This window comes from Salmo trutta, chromosome 13, assembly GCF_901001165.1.
Source record: "Salmo trutta chromosome 13, fSalTru1.1, whole genome shotgun sequence".
Lineage (NCBI taxonomy): Eukaryota > Metazoa > Chordata > Actinopteri > Salmoniformes > Salmonidae > Salmo > Salmo trutta.
Window position 1 is genome coordinate 4,181,345 of NC_042969.1, and position 21,810 is coordinate 4,203,154.

Here is a 21,810-nt window from a genome sequence, read left to right on the forward strand (position 1 = left end):
CAAATTTAATTAAATGGTGGTCCGATAGTCCAGGATTATGAGGAAAAACATTTAGATCCACAATATTTATTACACTGGACAAAATGCGTAGGTCCAGAGACATGCTGGACAAAACCCACTGAGTTGAATATGGCTCTGAAAGCCTTTTGTAGTGGGTCTGTCACCAGAAATGTGAATATTATCAGCCATGACTACGAGGTCCGATAGGAATTCAGAGAACGCAGTGAGGAACGTTGTATACGGCCCAGGAGGCCTGTAAAAAGTATCTATAAAAAGCGATTGAGTAGGATGCAAAGATTTCATGACTACAAGCTCAAAAGACAAAAACGCAGTCATTCTTTACAATATAAAATTACATTTGCTGTCGTAAATGTTAGCAACACCTCTGCCTTTGCGGGATGTGCGGGGGGAAAAGGTCACTAATGTAACCAGGAGGAGAGGCTTCATTTAATTCACATAGTAAACTCATAAGGCTTGAGCCATGTTTCAGTCAGGCCAATCACATCAAGGTTATAATCAGTGATTACTTAATTGACTATGACTGCCTTGGAAGTGAAGGATTTAACGTTAAGTAGTCTTATTTGAGATGTGCAATAGTATCACAATGACTTTCAATAACGGCAGGAATGGAGGAGGTCTTTATTCCAGTAAGATTGCCATGGAGAACACCGTCATGTTAAGTTTTGCCCGACCTAGATTGCGGCACAGACACTGCCTCAATGGGGAAAGCTGAGCTAACTACACTGACTGTGCTAGTGGCAGACTCCACTAAGATGGCAGGCTGGTAACAGCCTACTGCCTTGCCTGCACCCTATCTCATTGTGGAGCTAGATGAGTTAGAGCCCTGTCTATGTTGATAGATAAGATGAGAACACCTCTCCAGCTTGGATGGAGTCCGTCATGCCTCAGCAGGAGAGGCTTGGTCCTGTTTGTGGGGGAGTCCCAGAAAGAGGGTCAGTTATCTAGAAATTCTATCTTTTGGGAGGTGCAGAAAACTGTTTTCAACCAGCGATTGAGTTGTATGAGTCTGCTGTAAAGTTCATCACTCTCCCTAACTGGACAATTATGAAGAGACAATTATTCAATGCCAGCACATCTTTCTTGCTAAGTTACACGCTGACGTTATGTCGCGCTTGGTGACCTCTGACTGTTTCATTTTAACATCATTGGTGCCGACGTAGATAACAATATCCCTATACCATTTATACTCTGCAGTTTTAGCCTCAGCCAGCACCATCTTCAAATTAACCTTTATGTCGGTTGCCCTGCCCACTGGTAAACAATGTATGATCGCTGGATAATTATTTTTAAGTCTAATATTGTGGATAATGGAATCGCCAATGACAAGGGTTTTCAATTTGTCAGAGCTAATGGTGTGAGGCTCAGGCTGTGACTCCAACTCGTTGCTTCGTGGAGAAACCATCACATACATAATTTATATGATTTCACAATGTTTACTGCAGGGTTCTTTGTTTTGTCATCCTACCATTGTCAGCCAAACATATACAGTAAAACATTATTTTAACCATAATAATAATTAGCACAGCCAGACATAACACTACACGGGCAAAATGCCTAGAGAAATTCTGAGATTACTGTGTGCTGGTTGTTCAAAATTTGCTATGAATGCTGGACTTTGTGGTTCACTATGAGCAGACGAAAACACAGGAAGTCAAAATTTCTAGATTTTACCAGTGAAATGAAAATGAGCTTGTTCTAGCTTGTGGTTTGGATAATGTTGATGTTTAAGACAAAAACGTGACTATATGCCATGGCAGATCCAGGGTGAAATTCCCCTTTAATCATATGCATATGCATAACTGCTGCACTTTTCCCTTCAGTCGCTCAATTATACCACTAGACAGGTTTCCATTGACCCAGGTTTATTCGATAAAAGCAATGTCCTAAAAAAAAATGAATAATTGCGACATGTAAAGGAAACAGCAGATATAGCAGAAATTTTCTGAAGATTGGTTACATTTCTATCCATTCGACAGGGGTGGATTTTTCTTTTGTCTAACAACTGATTATGGAAACTGTGTTTATCAAATAAATTACACAATAAAGTGCAACTGCAGCCCACAATTTGGGGCATCCCCCCCTCGGGAACCCCCTTGGTTCCTGCATCTTCATGCTTGTGTGACACTTTTGAATGTGGGTCAAAACGGAAATAAAATTATTATTGGAGTTTAGACAGTGTCCTTCACTCCCACATGCCCTCACCATCATCAACAGAACTGCGGGAAAACATGCCCGACAGACGGGGTGAATGACACTTTAACACTCTCCCCCGCCTCACACTAGCACAGCAGGGGGAAGGCTGGGGCAACACCGTGTCCTAGCTAACTAGCTAGTTTGCTAGTTAGCTAGCTAGCACATGGTATCGCCCCTGCCTCTCGCCTGTTGTGTACCAGAGAATACTGTGGCCGATAGGCGAGGGCAAAGTACACTGTCTACAGTCGTCCCCTGTACTAACGAGCTTGATAGATAGCGTCACCGCCTGCTAGTTAGCTTATTAGTTAACACAAGGTTTCGCCCCTGCCTGCTGTGTACCGGAGTACTCCTTGGACTAGCTGGCTAGCACACTGTGTCCTTCGACCAATAGAAGTATAAAGAAGGGTTCCTGCAAATGCATGAATGCCCACATACAGGAATGGTCCCAATTGCACCCTTCTCAAATGATGATTACCTTATAGAGTGAGGGAAAAACGTATTTGATCCCCTGCTGATTTTGTACGTTTGCCCACTGACAAAGAAATTATCAGTCTATCATTTTAATGGTAGGTTTATTTGAACAGTGAGAGACAGAATAACAACAAAAAAATCCAGAAAAACGCATGTCAAAAATTTTATTAAATTATTTGCATTTTAATGAGGGAAATAAGTATCTGCAAAACATGACTTAGTACTTTGGTGGCAAAACCCTTGTTGGCAATCACAGAGGTCAGACGTTTCTTGTAGTTGGCCACCAGGTTTGCACACATCTCAGGAGGGATTATGTCCCACTCCTCTTTGCAGATCTTCTCCAAGTCATTAAGGTTTCGAGGCTGACGTTTGGCAACTCAAACCTTCAGCTCCCTCCACAGATTTTCTATGGGATTAAGGTCTGGAGACTGGCTAGGCCACTCCAGGACCTTAATGTGCTTCTTCTTGAGCCACTCATTTGTTGTCTTGGCCATGTGTTTTGGGTCATTGTCATGCTGGAATATCCATCCACGTCCCATTTTCAATGCCCTTGCTGAGGGAAGGAGGTTCTCACCCAAAATTTGACTGTACATGGCCCTGTCCATCGTCCCTTTGATGCGGTGAAGTTGTCCTGTCCCCTTAGCAGAAAAACACCCCCAAAGCATAATGTTTCCACCTCCATGTTTGACGGTGGGGATGGTGTTCTTGGGGTCATAGGCAGCATTCCTCCTCATCCAAACACGGCGAGTTGAGTTGATGCCAAAGAGCTCCATTTTGGTCTCATCTGACCACAACACTTTCACCCAGTTGTCCTCTGAATCATTCAGATGTTCATTGGCAAACTTCAGACGGGCATGTATATGTGCTTTCTTGAGCAGGGGGACCTTGCGGGCGCTGCAGGATTTCAGTCCTTCACGGCGTAGTGTGTTACCAATTGTTTTCTTGGTGACTATGGTCCCAGCTGCCTTGAGATCATTGACAAGATCCTCCTGTATAGTTCTGGGCTGATTCCTCACCGTTCTCATGATCATTGCAACTCCACGAGGTGAGATCTTGCATGGAGCCCAAAGGCCGAGGGAGATTGACAGTTCTTTTGTGTTTCTTCCATTTGCTAATAATCGCACCAACTGTTGTCACCTTCTCACCAAGCTGCTTGGCGATGGTCTTGTAGCCCATTCCAGCCTTGTGTAGGTCTACAATCTTGTCCCTGACATCCTTGGAGAGCTCTTTGGTCTTGGCCATGGTGGAGATTATTAACCAGATTAAATCGGGTACGTTTTTTATCCGGCCGTGTAAATACTGCCCCCTAGCCCCAACAGGTTAACGAGAGTCTTATCTTTAAAATGGTGTAAAATAGTAATATGTTTGAGAAATTGAAGTTATAGCATTTTTTAGGTGTTTGTACTTCGCGCCACGCTATTCTATTGGATATTGGTGAGGCGTTCCGCTTGCGGAACGTCTGTCCCTAACAGGTTTTAATGGAAACATAGCTACTCTATCATTGTACCCCTCAGGAGACTGAAAAGATTTGGCATGGGTCCCTAGATCCTCAAAAGGTTCTACAGCTGCACCATGGAGAGCATCCTGACCGGTTGCATCACCGCTTGGTATGGCAACTGCTCAGCATCTGACCGTAAGGCGCTGCAGAGGGTAGTGCGTATGGCCTAGCACAACACTGGGGCCAAGCTTCCTGCCATCCAGGACCTATATACTAGGCGGTGTCAGAGGAACGCCCAAAAAAGCCATAAGACTGCTGAACAATTAATCAAATGGCCACCCGGACTATTTACATTGACACCCCCCCGACCCTTTCATTTTACGCTGCTGCTACTCGCTTTTTATTATCTTTCCATAGTCACTTTACCCCTACATACATGTCCAAATTACCTCGACTAAACTGTACCCCCGAGCATTGACTCGGTACCAGTACCCCCTGTATGTAGCCTCGGTATTGTTATTTTGAGTTTATTACATTTTTTTGCGTTTAGTTAGTAAATATTTTCTTAACTCTATTTCTTGAACTGCATTGTTGGTTAAGGGCTTGCAAGTAAGCATTTAACTTTTAGGTCTACACCTGTTTTATTTGGCACATGTGACCAAAGAAATGCTCTTAGGATGGGATATGGCCTTGGTTGATGAAGTCATGTATTTCAAGCGGCGACTGAGGTAAAACCTTCAGGTTTCTGAAGATCAGCTCATTTTCCTGTGCTTTTTTTAAAATATGCATATATGTAACATCAAAATCGATCCATTTTAATGTACTGCGGTCTCATTTGGCAGGTGCACGTACGCTCTTTGATGTCCACACTGAGGCCAAGTCAAACGAGATATGAACATTTTAATTTCCTTGTTGTTCCAAATCTATTTGATCTTTTTTTTCAGTAGAGTGGTTGGCTGAGCTAATTGTACAAAATAATCACTCCAAACTAAATGAGGAAAGATCTATCGGTTTGGGTTATGGTTTTATATTATGGTTTGTTGTAACAATCATGCCCATACAGTATTGGTGACATTTTGCCCCAAGGCAGACTTCCGATCGTCCAACAGATTTTTGTGACTGATCCATGCGAAAAGTCCAACATCAGCGTGTGAAGGAGGGAGCTGCATGAGTCATTCTCAAGTTATCTGTTGAACACCCGATGTGGCATGTCTGGTCCAGTGCAGTCAAAAATGTGATTTTCCTGTGTTTTATAAATATTTCCACTATGAGGTTGGAATAATAATGTGCAATTGTGAAAATTATGAAAATGCCTTATAGTGTAAAAGATGTTTGAAAAGAACAACTGAAATTTCAGCCTGTTTTGGTGGGAGGGAGTTATGGCCTTCGATGGTGACATCACCATGTGGTAAATTAGTTAATAGACCAATAAGAAAGAGAGTTCCAAAACTCTGCCAATAACAGCTCATTTTCAGTTTTCCCCTCCCAACTCAAACCACTGACAGTCCTAGCAAAATTATTGCATGAGAAATTGGTTTTTGCTAAGAAGCTATTTTTTCTTATTTATTTCTTTTTTTATTGAAAACAATCACAGTAAGGTACTTAATTTTTACCCAGAAATGATTTGATGATGAGATAAAAACGGCTGCATTGGTACTTTACTTAAACAATTCCATCCTCAAAATATGGAAAGATATTTCTGCCCTCAAGCTAAGATTTAATAAGGAAAACGGTGTTTATAATAAGTTGTGTATTCAATGAAAGTGTTTACATAATGTAGTTGAATTAAGAGAAATTCAACTGCATATTAATAAAAAAAGGACTTATTAATGTAAAAGCTCAGAGTGCTGGGGGAGGCACTGCTTGTGCATGTAGACAACATTACAAAAAACATGTAAGGTCCAATTCCTCATTAAGCCCTACGGGGTGTAGAGTTTTTAATGAGGAATTGGAAGGCTTAATAAGGAATTGGACATTGTTGCATGTTTCTTGTAATGTTGTCTACAGGCACCAGCAGTCCCTTCACAGCACTGATGAGCCCGAAACATATCCTCCATTTTTGTTTTATAGCACCTTGCACTTTCTGTATTTTTTTGAGCATGGATTAAATTAATGACATTATTTTTTGCATCTAGGCCTCCTTGGGGTATTCCTTTTCATGGTTTTGAGTGTGAGTACTTTTTGAACTCCACATATATTTTTCTCCTATGCACCAGCCACCTTCCATTCTAACCTGAGCGCAAACCCATATTCTGGCTTTCATTGTAGTTAATTACCACGTTTCTGTTCTGATCTAGGTTGAATATTTGAATAATGAAAACTACAACTTCCAATCAGTCCAGCGTCCCACATAGTTCTTAACTAAGTTTTTCTCCTGCAAGATTTGAGAAATGGCACATTGAGCTCCCAAAAAAAACCGACAGTCAATTAGTTTAACAACCCCCCCAAAACCAACATTTCGGTTAATTGATCAGCACTATGCAAATTGGTGAATTGCCATTAACCTGGGCACATGTGGGAGATTTTTCCAACAGCACCGGTCAGACATTTCAGAGGGCTTCTCGGTCTTGTCTAATGGTCAATCCTCTATTGACAGATCTAATTCCTAAAGTAAATTCCCTGTGAGAACTAGATTTTCAAAAAGCAGGATAATAAATTTCACTGGGACTTGCGCATGGCCTTGGCAGTCCCACACAGCGATAATGGATTCAACAGAGACTCATAATGTCTCTGTAATTTTCTTTCTGTGGTTAAATAATAACTGTTGTGTTAGTTTACATGGACTTCAGAATGTAAAATTCTTGCCTATGAATGCATCAACCAGCACGATCTACCCCAGAGTGGGTGGCTGTCATTATGTTTGGAGAGTCCACCCACTTTCCTGCATTACCATGGAAACAATGCTAACAATGCCAGCAAATCTTCATCTTTTATTTTCCGTTCAAATATATTCAAATGGGGCCTCTTATCGACCTCTTGTAGATGAGCCCTGATTGCAAGAGATAGACCAAGGCTGTTTTTAAAGGAAATCTTACCTCATTACTGGTTTCTAAGCGTATCAGACAGTTTCAGTTTTGCTTCAACTATCAGTGAAAAAATCAATTATCTAAAAACATTGTTCACATTTCCATTTTCTGACACGTTTGGTCCCTGGCGGAGAAGAGAACTTCACCTGCTAAATGTCGTTGTGATACACAGCAATTTCATTTAAGACTAACTGCATGATCATTTCAGCACCATGGATCGAGACAATTTAGTCAAACAGGGTTAAACTCGGTGAAGCATGTTTTAAGAGTCTCTGATGCTCATTTTCTTCTCATTCAAAGAGCAAACGCAAAGCAGTCAAAGTGTTCATGTAATTTGCCACCACATTTTCCATCTGTCAAAGCAATTTGGCGAGTTGTTTTCTTCAATTTACTAAGCTCGGGTTTGTTTTTGCTTTGTGCAATGTGCTCATGGTAAGGGATTCGTAATTGGGTTGTACACAATATGTCTGAAAAATGTGTTGAAGGAAATCTTGTAGTTCCTCTAGTTTATAACGTATTTTATTGAATGCATTAAATGTCTTTAAAACAAAAGGTATCCCTTTAAAACAAAACATCTCACCTTGAAAATGTGCTGTACACTACCAAAATAGCTGGCGTATACTGGCCACCTGATATCATACACAGATCTTAATGTACCTCTGCAGAGCAAAAATAGATAGCCTTGACAATGTGCATTGCCTCAAAACAGAGCATCAAGGCATGTTAACCTCTTCTGATGTTAAAAACTTCTGATCTCCAATTCAGGTTTTTGGGGAAGTAGGAAACTCATGAAAATGGCCAGCAGCTTTTTCCTTGTTAAGCAACACTTTTATTAGATAAAAGATTTTCAACAAATAGGGACTTACAAAAACAGTCTTCCATTGCTGAATAATACGATTTTTCAGTGATTTTCATAAAAGTTATTGGGTGAGCAACAGAAAGACGGCTTGGGGTTAACACTGTAGCAAAGGCTTGGTCTTCAGCACACCATATTTACTGTGGTTCTCTACAAACACTTCCAAAACTGTGCTGCTCCAACCATTGTTTTTGATTGGATAACTTTTCCCAAGGTTCAAATCCTGATGTAAAATATGATAAAACCAGCCTCTATCTATGAGTCGTTGTAAGAAAATTGTCTTCCTCTTTCTTAGCCCAGCACCGAGAGATGTATACATAAAAAGCTGGTTTCGCAGACACTGATTAAGCCTGGTCCTGGACTAAAAAGTGTCATAACATGATATATTTTATTGTAGAATAAAAAAAGTAGCAATAAATGTTATTACTCACATATTGACCATGAACAACAACAGTAAACACAAAGGACGTCCATGGTAGATCCTGAATGGACATCTTCCACTCTTTCCACTATGTGAATTTACAAACTTCTTAAACAATTCACATGTTGAACACTTAATTATCTACATAGAGAATAATGTACTTTAAATTAAGTCTTTAGCGGTATACAGTTTATCTATGTTCTCTTATTTGTTAACAACAGTCATCTGCATTCACACCAATTTCAATCCACTGACACTGAATGTGTCAAATAATGGAAATATACTGTCAGTTACCAGTTTATTAGGTACACCCATCTAGTACCGGGTAAAAAAGCCAGACTACGGTTTGCAACTGCACATGGGGGACATAGATCGTACTTTTTGGAGAAATGTCCTCTGGTCTGATGAATCAAATATAGAACTGTTTGGCCATAATGACCATCGTTATATTTGGAGGAAAAAGGGGGAGGCTTGCAAGCCGAAGAAAACCCTCCCAACCGTGAAGCACGGGGGTGGCAGAATTTCGAACACTAACTGAATGCCTCTTTGCATGTCTGCATGCTTTATATAGCATGCCACAGCCGCCTGACTCGCTGTCTGTAGGAGCAAACCATTTTTGTGAAACGGGTGGTGTACCTTGTAAACTGTCCACTAAATGTCAAGTAGTCATATACTGTTCACATAGGCATATTGTTTCGAACGTAATCTCCAATGCAATCTAGAATTGAAGAGACAACATACCGGTAAAGGGGAGTTCTGCTGTGCTTCTTTTAACATGTGCCCCAGAAATGCATGTGCTTACTAACCTTGTGCCCCCCCTCACAAAAAGTTGGTTTATCATCCTTTTAAGTTCATTTGAACTGGAAGACATTTTAGAATGAATCAAGCACTTAAAACCAGCCAAATGGGGGGGAATCCAAATTAAAATTACTACTGCATGTGGCATGGTGATAGAAAAGGGTCCCTATAGACCGTACTTTTGGAGTAGTTCGGACTGCCACTGCCGCTTGCGCTCGGGGAAAGCCTGTGGGATTTTGATGTTGTTAAAGTCCTGTATGCACTGCTTCATCTCTTCCTCTGCGCTGGGTCTCTCCGTGTTCTTCTTCCTGCTCAGGCCGCCCTCGCGCCCCATCAGCGACTGGAAGAGCTCGCTGTTGCGTCGCTTATTCGGCAGCTGCATCCACTGCACTGACGAGCCCTTCTTGGAGGGCCGCCCCAGGGTGAGGGTGCTGGGCTGCCGGGAGACAGACTGGAGGGCTCCGCAGGGGGCCATGGATCCCCCGCCGCCTCCCCCACCCAAGTTGGGACCGTCCTGAGGCGAGGTGGCCTCAGAGTGGGTCTCGGAGCTGGAGGTGGAGAGTTCGTTGAGGGAGGTGCCGCTCTCGCTGCCCTTGTCGGTGCCCAGTTTGTCCTTCTGGTGCTCCTCACAGTCCTGTTTGGGGGAGACGATCTTTGATGCCGGCCCTGTCGAACACACAGCAGAGAGACAAGGTCAGTCACATGTTGAGACAATTGGAGTAGGGAGCACCTGTGTATGTCATGCTGCCATTTTCCCCAAATTTCTCCTTCAGTGCCACAGCCATTCAACTTATTTTATGTTACAGTACAAGCACACCTAATTCATCTTGGTGATTAGTTGACCAGTTGAATCAGTTGTGATAGATTACTCTCTCACTCACGCTCTCACTCTCTCTCTCTCTGGTTACAGTATGAAGGCTAACGCATCTCAACACCCAGCATAACATCCTTGTCAGTAGCTTGGGTTCCATTCAATTGGCTACAGATTTTCATGTAAATATTCTGAAATCTGCATAAAGACAATATGCGCATGTTTACAAATAACTCATTTTGATTCAAGTGAAATGGTGCCTTTTTGCAGCATTAGTATTTTGCAATATTCCACAGCTCGGGTTTTTTGTAGAATGAGTTTGGTTGAATCTGACCCCTGGTTTTGTAAAATCAGAACTAGAGGCATAATTTCCATTATGTCGATTCTACAACTTGCCCATAACATTTAATTGAAATATTAAACATGAATGTCATCAAAAAAATGCTTCTACACCCCCCTACTCAGTGCAGAATAAACAAAAACACAACAATTATCTACATTCACAATAGCTGATATGGCTGGTTTTCAAATGTCAGCCAGCCCTGGGTTTTTGGTGGGCCGCTGCATGCCTGTATTTACAAACACATGCAGGCTGTAAATCAGTGATGCACCTCAAAGGCATTGTAATTCAAGGCTTCCACTTTGGTTTACTATCTCACTAATAGCAACAGCAGCCCAAACCTCTAGGACGCCAAACATCATTCACAATGACTGCATCCACCACAGAAACCAATTACATATGTAGATCCTAGATTACTCATCCCACAATGCAGTTCCTTTGTGTGGACAGAGATGTTTCTACCTCTGGGATTTACAGTAGTGATAGAGACAGATCTCGTTATCTCTGACACACACGCTCGTGCGCACACACATCCTGTATCTCTATTGCTTCTCCCCCCCACACAGCAATTTTTTAAGTTGAATCAAATCAGTGCCAGGTTTCATTTTTCCGGCTTTCTCTACACTCAGTGGTACGAATAGAAAAAATAATGCAATAGACTGCAGAGGGTCAGTAGAAATCAAACCAATTTAGAACGTTCCCTGGGTCTTTAAAAAAAACTGAGAATGTTCTGTCCGACTGTCTCCCATTTGATTTGAAAATAGAGCATGAATAACTTGCTATTCTCAATGCTTAGACAACTAAAGTCAAGCTAATAGAGGGACTTTAGAGTTAGGGAGCCAGTACATCAGAGGAGAAAATGTGACTCCATTAGATAAATAGCATATCATACAAGGAGTAAGGCCCTATCATTGAGTTTTTCTCCTTTTTTCATCTGGATTGACAAAGGCATGTCATATGTGGCTCCCTATTCTCTATATACTGTAGTGCACTACCTTTGACCAGGGTCCATAGGGAAAGTGTGCCATCCAAGGTTTACTACCTCACTGAGACAAAGGCATTCATCAATGTGCTTTTGTGTGGGATGGTTCTTGGCACCCTATCTCAATAAGTCTTAGGGACGCGACTCAATCGAAACCACATTGCAGCATTAAAAGAAGAGTGTCAACATAGCTTTATCAGCAGAGTCAAATGAAATTGCAGAATGGTTTGGGTGACTATAATTAATAGCAGGTAGACTACACAGGTAGATTCTTTCCAGTTTTCAGAATAAGAATGTGTGCATGGGCAGTAGTTGTAGTGTTAGTGGATAGCGGCTATTTTGATGAAAGGGTTCACTTACGTATATTTTTTATATGCGATTGTTTTACATACTGGCTACTGTCGTGACTTTACTTTCATTAATCTGATGACTGCTATTTATTTAGTCAACTAACTATGTTTAATTGTTACCCGATTAAATTAATCATGTAACAATTTACTCATTAGGATTTGGGGCAGCACAAGAGCCGTTGTTTAAAGAGTTACCGTTTCCCGAATTAAAGTCTAAAGGTCTTTACCTATCACATCCATAAAACAGTCAACGTATTAATTATAACCTTGTATCATATCATTCTGAACAGTCAAAACCTCCTGCATCTGCAAAAACCCCAGCCTTACTTGACTCAGTACTACACAAATTGGTTTAATTATTTATTTACTAAATAACTAAATGGTAACACAGGTAATACATTAAAACAGGCCCTAGCGGACTGACAATATGGCAGCTTGTTACAAAGGAGATGGAGAGAGAGAGGGGGGCAGAGACATAATACTTTGGTACATTTAGAAATTACTCTCACAGTAATCTCATACTTTGCACACAAACTGCCGCCCATTTGGAGTAAGAAATCATGAATGTATTTATAGTGGCTTGCGAAAGAATTTACCCCCTTGGCATTTTTCCTATTTTGTTGCCTTACAACCTGGAATTAAATTAGATTTTTTTGTATTATTTGATTTACACAACATGCCTCCCACTTTGAAGATGCAACATATTTGTTATTGTGAAACAAACAAGAAATAAGATATAAAAAATGAAAACCTGAGCATGCATAACTATTCACCCCAAGTCTATACTTTCTAGAGCCACCTTCTGCAGCATTTACAGCTACAAGTCTCTTGGGGTATGTCTCTATAAGCTTGGCACATCAAGCCATTGGGATTTTTGCCCATTCTTCAAGGGAAAACTGCTCCAGCTCCTTCAAGTTGGATGGGTTCCGCTGGTGTACAGCAATCTTTAAAGTATAGCACAGATTCTCATTTGGATTGAGGTCTGAGCCTTGACTTGGCCATTGCAAGACATTTAAATGTTTCCCCTTAAACCCTTTCGAGTTTTGCTTTAGCAGTATGCTTACGGTCATTGTCCTGCTGGAAGGTGAACCTCTGTCCCAGTCTCAAATCTCTGGAAAACTGAAACAGGTTTCCCTCAAGAATTTCCCTGTATTTAGCACCATCCATCATTCCTTCAACTCTGACCAGTTTCCCAGTCCCTACCGAAGAAAAACATCCCCACAGCATGGTGTTCTCGGGGTAATGAGAGGTGTTGGGTTTGCGCCAGTCATAGCGTTTTCTTGATGGCCAAAAAGCACATTTTAGTCTCATCTGACCAGAGTACCTTCTTCCATATGTTTGGGGAGTCTCCCACATGCCTTTTGGCGAACACTGTTTGCTTATTTTTTTCTTCTTCAAGCATTTTTCTGGCCACTTTTCCGTAAAGCCCAGCTCTGTGGAGTGTACGGCTTAAAGTGGTCCTGTGGACAGATATTCCAATCTCCACTGTGGAGCTTTGCAGTTCCTTCAAGGTTATCTTTGGTCTCTTTTTTCTTCTCTGATTATTAATGCCCTCCTTGCCTGATCAACCAGTTTTAAGTTCCTCGGCGTCCACATCACGGACAAACTGAAATGGTCCACCCACACAGACAGCATGGTGAAGGCGCAGCAGCGCCTCTTCCACCTCAGGAGACTGAAGAAATTTGACTTGTCACCAAAAACACTCACAAACTTTTACAAACTCATCTCATATGTATATACTGTACTCTATACCATCTACTGAATCTTGCCACCCTGATGTAATGTATCACTAGCCACATTAAACAATGCCGCTTTATATGTTTTCATACCCTACATTACTCATCTCATATGTATATACTGTAATCCATACCATCTACTGCATCTTGCCTATGCCGTTCGGCCATCACTCATTTATATATTTTTATGTACATATTCGTATTCATTCCTTTACACTTGTGTGTACAAGGTAGTTGTTGTGGAATTGTTAGGTTATATTACTTGTTAGATATTACTGCATGGTCGGAACTAGAAGCACAAGCATTTCTCTACACTTGCATTAACACCTGCTAACCATGTGTATGTGACAAATAAATTTGATTTGATTTGAGTTTGGGTGGGCAGCCCTCTCTTGGCAGGTTTGTTGTGGTGACATATTCTTTCCATTTTTTAATAATGGATTTAATGGTGCTCCTTGGGAGTTTCAGATATTTTTTTATAACCCAACCCTGATCTGTACTTCTCCACAACTTTGTCCCTGACCAGTTTGGAGAGCTCTCTGGTCTTCATGGTGCCGCTTGCTTGGTGGTGCACACTTGCTTAGTGGGGTTGCAGACTCTGGGGCCTTTCAGAACAGGTGTACATATACTGAGAACATGACAGATCATGTGAAACTTAGATTGCACACAGGTGGACTTTATTTAACTTATTATGTGATTTCTGAAGGTAATTAGTTGCACCAGATCTTATTTAGGGGTTTCATAGCAAAGGGGGTGAATACATATGCACGCACCACTTTTCCATTTTAAATTGTTTAGAATTTTATGAAGCAAGTTACTTTTTTTCATTTCACTTCACCAATTTGGACTATTTTGGGTATGTCCATTACATAAAATCCAAATAAAAATCAATTTAAATTACAGGTTGTAATGCAACAAAATAGTAAAAATGCCAAGTGGGATTGTAACGCCCTGGCCATAGAGAGGGGTTTTTTGTTCTTTATTTTGGTTAGGCCAGGGTGTTACATTGGGTGGGCGTTCTATGTTCGTTTTCTAGGTTTTTTGTATTTCTTTGTTTTGGGCCGTGTGTGGCTCCCAATCAGGCACAGCTGAAGTTCGTTGTTGCTGATTGGGAGTCACACATAAGGAGCATGTTTTTCCTTTGGGTTTTGTGGGTAATTGTTTCTGTTAGTGTTTGCACCTGACAGGACTGTTTGGCTGTCAGTTTTCTTATTTTTGTATAGTGTTCTTTCTGCTATTAAATATTCAATGATGAACACTAACTCCGCTGCACCTTGGTCTACTCTCTCTCACGACAGCCGTTACAGGGATGAAGACTTTTGAAAGGCAGTGTACGTGTAAATGCCTTGGGTATCTCTGTCGGAACCAAGCCTTCTTCGAAAGGGGTTTGGTTGTCCAAAAGGGGTCCTCACCTGTCTCTTCTACTGTTGTTCTCAACTGCCTTCGCCCAGCAACCGGTGACCCGTCGTGTAGTCCTGAACAGAACTACAAATGTCACTCTGCTTCCCCTCGCTCAGGAAGATGATTCTTTGAAGATAGGCTAGCCAGCTGTATCGATGGTTCTCAGTGGGGTGAAGAGAGTAGTAGAATACGATGGTTTGAAGATTAGTTGAATGGTTCCACAAACTGATCCCACTCATAGGGGTGTCCATTGAAAGTTGACTAGCAAAAACAACTGGGACCTAAAAGAACCCCACCATGAGCACCCACTAAATTTTCCCAAGAAGAGTCAAACAAAAGAAAAACCCACACCAAACTTAAAAAACAGGAAGAAATACAAAAAGTGAAGAAAAACCACAAAAACAGGGATGATCAGATAAAGGATTGTTTGTCTAGAACTGAAATAGGGAGTGCCAACTAAAGGTGTTATTCCTCATCATCTCTCAAGACAACTGGAGCACTGGGCCAGCCACTCTTAAATATCACCTGGACCAGCACAGGTGAAACACCTTCCAACCAACGAGATGACGCCAATTGACAAACGAGGTGATACCTAACATCCAACCTCAAAATATATATGGAAAAATCTAAGCCTGTAACATCTTCCCCATTAAGACAACAAATATATCCTATATTTTTGTTGGACAAGTTTGCTCACAACCAACAGAAAATAATGCGTCGCTATTTAAAGACGTTGCCTTATAAACATTGTGTCTACTGGCTGTCAACACTTAAATGCCAGACAGAACCGCCACCTTATTTTTTGTAAATATCTATACACACCATTTTTTCTTGACAATATTTTTCTTCTTTTTTTTCTATTTGTTAGTCTTTCTATAGCTGCCTAAAACGGAAGTTCTGAAAAGAGGTAAAATGGGTGTAGACAAAGAAGAGCTCTTCACTAGATACCAAAACATTCAAAGGCAATATTATCAAAAGTGAGTTTACAAGTTGATCAACTTTCAAAGCAGAAGTACTTTCCCATTGTTCCTCAAATGCAGTGTATGATATACCTTTTGTAGCGCTGAGTCTCAACTTTTATCCAATAGTAAAAAACACCATTTCACATTTTGCTACATAAGACCGAATCCAGGTGGTGAGTCGCATACACAAAAGTATGTGGACACCCCTTCAAATTAGTTGATTTGGCTATTTCAGCCAAACCCGTTTAAGACAGGTGTATAAAATCAAGTACACAGACATGCAATCTCCATAGACAAACATTAGCAGTAGAATGGCCTTACTGAAGAGCTCAGTGACTTTCAACGTAGCACCGTCATAGGATGCCACCTTTCCAACAAGTCAGTTCATCAAATTTCTGCCTTGTTAGAGCTGCCTCGGTCAACTGTAAGTGCTTTTAGTGGTAGGCCACACAAGTTCACAAATCGTCTGTCCTCGGTTGCAACACTCATTACAGAGTTCCAAACTGCATCGGCATAAGGACTGTTCATCGGGAGTTTCACGAAATAGCTTTCCATGGCCTAGCAGCTGCACACAAGCCTAAGGTCACCTGGCGCAATGCCAAGCATTGGCTGGAGTGGTTAAAGTTTGCCGCCATTGGACTGTAGAGCAGTGGAAACATGTTCTCTGGAGTGAGGAATCACGCTTCAAATCAAATCAAATTTTATTGGTCACATACACATGATTAGCAGATGTTAATGCGAGTGTAGCAAAATGCTTGTGCTTCTAGTTCCGACCATGCAGTAATATCTAACAAGTAATTTAACAATTTCACAACTATGTTTTACACACAAGTGTAAAGGAATGAATAAGAATATGTACATATCAATATATGGATGAGTGATGGCCGAACGGCATAGACAAGATGCAGTGGATGGTATAGAGTACAGTGTATACATATGAGATGAGTAATGTAGGGTATGTAAACATTATGTAAAGTTGCATTGTTTAAAGTGACTAGTGATACATTTATTACATTCGATTTTTAAGTATTAAAGTGGCTAGAGATTTGAGTCAGTATGTTGGCAGCAGCCACTCAATGTTAGTGATGGCCGTTTAACAGTCTGATGGCCTTGAGATAGAAGCTGTGGTCCTATTGGGGCGTTAAGCCATCTGACAGTCCGAAGAACGAATCTGGGTTTGGCGGATGCCAGAAGAATGCTACCTGCCCGAATGGATTGTGCCAACTATAATGGTCTGGGGCTGTTTTTCCTGGTTCGGGCTAGGCCCCTTAGTTCCAATGAAGGGAAATCTTAACGCTACAGCATAGAACATTCTAGATGATTCTGTGCTTCCAACTTTGTGGCAACAGTTTGGGAAGGCCCTTTCCTGTTTTAGCATGGGTAAAAAAAGCAGACCTTGAATATCCCTTTGAGCATGGTGAAGTTATTAATTTCACTGTGGATGGTCTATTAATTCACTCAGTCACTACAAAGATACAGGTGTCCTTCCTAAGTCAGTTGCCGGAGAGGAAGGAAACCGCTCAGGTATTTCACCATGAGGCCAATGGTGACTTTAAAACAGGTACAGAGTTTAATGGCTGTGAGAAAACTGAGGATGGATCAACAACATTGTAGTTACTCAATACTAACCCAAATGACAGAGTGTAAGGAAGGAAGCCTGTACAAAATTAAAATATTTCAAAGCATGCATCCTGTTTGCAATAAGGCACTAAAGTAAAACTGCAAAAAATGTGCCAAATAAATTAACTTTATGTCCTAAATACAAAGTGTTATGTTCGGGGCAAATCCAACCGCAACACATCACAGAGTACGCTCCATATTTTCAAGCATGGTGGTGGCTGCATCATGTTATGGGTATGCTTGTCATCGGCAAAGACTAGGGAGGGGTTTTTTAGGATAAAAAGAAATGGAACAGAGCTAAGCTTAGGCCAAATCCTAAAGGAATATCTGGTTCAGTTTGCTTTCCAACAGACACTGGGAGACACATTCAGGAGTTGCTTACCAAGACATTGATCGTTCCTGAGTGGCCAAGTTACAGTTTTGACTTAAATCGGCTTCAAAATCTATGGCAAGACTTGAAAATGTCTGTCTAGCAAGGATCAACAACCAACTTGACAGAGCTTGAAGAATTTAAAAAAGAATAATGTACAAAAGTTATACAATCCAGTTGTGCAAAGCTCTTAGACTTACCCAGCAAATCTCAAAGAGAGACTTACTAATGTTAGAATGTTTCTTCTACTTTGACATTAGAGTATTTTGTGTAGATCGTTGAGAAAAAAATAACAATTACATACATTTTAATCCCACCTTGTAACACAACAAAATATGGGAAAAGGCAACAGGTGTGAATACTTTCTGAAGGCACTGCACATTTAAAAAAAATGTTTTTTAAATTGTACCTTTATTTAACTAGTCAAGTCAGTTAAGAACAAATTCTTATTTTCAATGATGGTCTAGGAACAGTGGGGACTGCCTTGTTCAGGGGCAGAATGACAGATTTGTACCTTGTCAGCTTGGGGATTCAATATTGCAACCTTTCGGTTACTAGTCCAATGCTCTAACCACTAGGCTACGCTGCCGCCCAAATTGATGTAATATATATATATATATATATATATATATATATATATATATATATATATATATATATATATATATATATATATATATATATATATATATATATATATATATATGGTAAAACATGATAATTACAAGCATATCCTATGTAACTACATTGTTCTTGTATGACAATTGATTCGATATAGCCATTGAGCCACCTCAAAACATAGAAATAAACAAATAGAAAATAAAATCAAATGTTATTTGTCACATTCACCGAATACAACATGTGTAGACCTTACCATGAAATGCTTACTTACAAGCCCTTAACCAACAATGCAGTTCAAGAAATAGAGTTAAGAAATATTTACTAAATAAACTAAAGTAAAAAATGTAATTACATATTAACAAGGCTATATACAGGGGGATGCGGGTACCAATGTGCGGGGGTACAGGTTGGTTGAGGTAATTTGTACATGTAGGTAGGGGTAAAGTGACTATACATAGATAATAAACAGTGAGTATGTGGGCCCCATTTGATTAATTGTTCAGCATTCTTATATATTGGGGGTAGAAGCTGTTAAGAAGCCTTTTGGGCCTAGACAGGCACTCCAGTACGGCTTGCCGTGCAGTAGCAGAGAGAACAGTCTATCATTTGGGTGACTGGAGTCTTTGATAATTTTTTGGGCCTTCCTCTGACACCGCCTAGTTTATAGGTCCTGAATGGCAGGAAGCCGTACGCACTACCCTCTGTAACGCCTGTCGTGGAAATTCATACTGAGAGAGACTTTGTCATTTCTTCAAACAATCATCTTCATTTAATATTGATGAATTATTGCAATAAGACTGTTTGGCCGAGCAGCCTAACCCTTACAGACAATGCAGAGTTGTTATATGGCTGACATTAAAGATGCTTAGTCATTGCTGGTTCCACCCCTCCCATGCAGATTGGGGCATCATTAGTCATCCTGAGGTCATCCGAACCCGGTGCCGTTTCAACCTGACCCCGACTTAGTTTCCCAGATGCCAGGATGATTAGAACAATAAGGGATTGTTCTAATCTCTTCCAGGCTATCTCTATCTCGGGTCACACGCACCACATTTTGTCTATGGAATGTCGGCTTTAGTTTTTATCACCAAGTCATTGTCAGCTCAAGCTATCTCTAGCAAAACCCATTTTCCTTGACCATACACCCAGTCTAACTGTAGGAAGCTAGAGTGGAGACTATAAAAACACATCATTAGTAGGACAGAAATGTATTTTTTTCTATCACACGCCTGGTATGCCTGGTATGCCAAGCAGTTGCCATACCAGGCAACAGTCAGGATGTTCTCGATGATGCACCTCTAGAACCTTTTGAGGATCTGGGGATCCATGCCAAATCTTTTCAGTCTCCTGAGGGGGAAAAGGTGTTGTCGTGCCCTCTTCACAACTGTCTTGGTGTGTTTGGACCAAGATAGTTCGTTGGTCATGTGGACACCAAGGAACTTGAAACTCTCGAGGTGCTCCATTACAGCCCGTCGATGTTAATGGGGGCCTGTTCGGCCCTCATTTTCCTGTAGTCCACAATCATCTCCTTTGTCTTGCTCACATTGAGGGAGAGGTTGTTGTCCTGGCACCACACTGTTGGATCTCTGACCTCCTCCCTATATGACGTCTCATCATTGTCGGTGAAAGTTAATGACAGGGAGTGTCTTGTTAAAATTGTTGTTACTAGGTCCTAGCCTATTTATCAACAGAGGTATTACATGTGAATTTGATGATAGTGGCACCTTGTAGTTACATGTCAGATTTTGGTTTGAGTTATTAACATGGTAATTCACAAGTGTCTTTAAAATGTGCAATTACAAAACAGTTATATAGTGGAAAAAGAAAATGTGCAATAACATCAGTAATTACACATGTGGAATAACCTTCAGCAAGTGGATGTGTAATTACACATTCCGTGTTCCAATTGTGTAATAACTTATAGGGCTTAAACCTTATTACCAAGTAGTTACATACTAACACATATAACTACTATATTGTTACTACAGTTATTGTGTAGTTACATAGTAATAGTGGAAACTTAACTTAAAGTGTTACCGAATTACATATTTTAACTTAAATTGTTCACATCCAAGGACAAGCTGGCGATCTACTATTGAACTGAGTCAAATCTCAACCCTCCCTATAAAGGGTCTAGTTCCCTCTAACCACTCTCCCATATAATTCCCTGCTGAGTCTTCATGTTTCAGGTCGATTCTCTGGGAGAGTCTTTGTCAGGGATACACGAACATCACTGAGCCCTAGGGACAGTAGGGAAAGGCTACTCAGGTGGGGTTGGTCAGTGCTGAATTAGGACCACTGATGGCACCGCCCTTCTCCGGTAACATTGGGACTATAATCAGGTTTCCATGCAAACTTTGTGCAAGTAAAGTGCAGTTGAAGTCGGAAGTTTACATACACTTAGGTTGGTGTCATTAAAACATGTTTTTCAACTACTCCACAAATTTCTTGTTCACAAACTATAGTTTTGGCAAGTCGGTTAGGACATCTAATGTGCATGACACAGTACTTTTTCCAACAATTGTTTACAGACAGATTATTTAACTTATCATTCACTGTATCACAAATCCAGTGGGTCAGAAGTTCACATACACTAAGTTGACTGTGCCTTTAGACAGCTTGGAAAATTCCAGAAAATTAGGTCATGGCTTTAGAAGCTTCTGAAAGGCTAATTGACATCATTTGAGTCAATTGGAGGTGTACCTTTGGATGTATTTCAAGGCCTGCCTTCAAACTCAGTGCCTCTTTGCTTGACATCATGGGAAAATCAAAAGAAATCAGCCAAGACCCCAGAAAAAGAATTGTAGACCTCCACAAGTCTGGTTCATTGTTGGGAGCAATTTCTAAACTCCTGAAGTTACCACGTTCATCTGTACAAACAATAGTACGCAAGTATAAACACCATGGGACCACGCAGCCATCATACCGCACAGGAAGGAGACGTGTTCTGTCTCCTAGAGATGAACGTACTTTGGTGCAAAAAGTTAAAATCAATCCCAGAACAACAGCAAAGGACCTTGTGAAGATGCTTTAGGAAATGAGTACAAAAGTATTTATATCCACAGTAAAACGAGTCCTGTATCGACATAACCTTAAAGGCCACTCAGCAAGGAAGAAGCCGCTGCTCCAAAACCCCCATTAAAAAGCCAGACTACTGTTTGCAACTGCACATGGGGACAAAGATCGTACTTTTTTGAGAAATATCCTCTGGTCTGATGAAACAAAAATGGAACTGTTTGGCCATAAAAAGGGGGAGGCTTGCAAGCCGAAGAACACCATCTCAACCGTGAAGCACAGGTATGGCAGCATCATGTTGTGGGGGTGTTTTGCTGCACAAGGGACTGGTGCACTTCATAAAATAGATGGCATCACGAGGATGAAAATTACGTGGAT

General features: G+C 40.8%; 1 protein-coding gene across 1 annotated transcript in view; it reads right to left on the bottom strand.

Annotated features, from left to right (window-relative positions):
• Nucleotides 1-8,878: 8,878 nt before the first annotated feature.
• LOC115205087 (BTB/POZ domain-containing protein KCTD8-like) overlaps nt 8,879-21,810 on the bottom strand; it is a 56,654-nt gene continuing 43,722 nt past the window's right edge. The window contains exon 2 of the mRNA XM_029770678.1: nt 8,879-9,890. Within this exon, the coding sequence (XP_029626538.1) occupies nt 9,391-9,890 (500 nt within the window). The 3' untranslated portion in view covers nt 8,879-9,390. The remainder of the gene's footprint in view (nt 9,891-21,810) is intronic.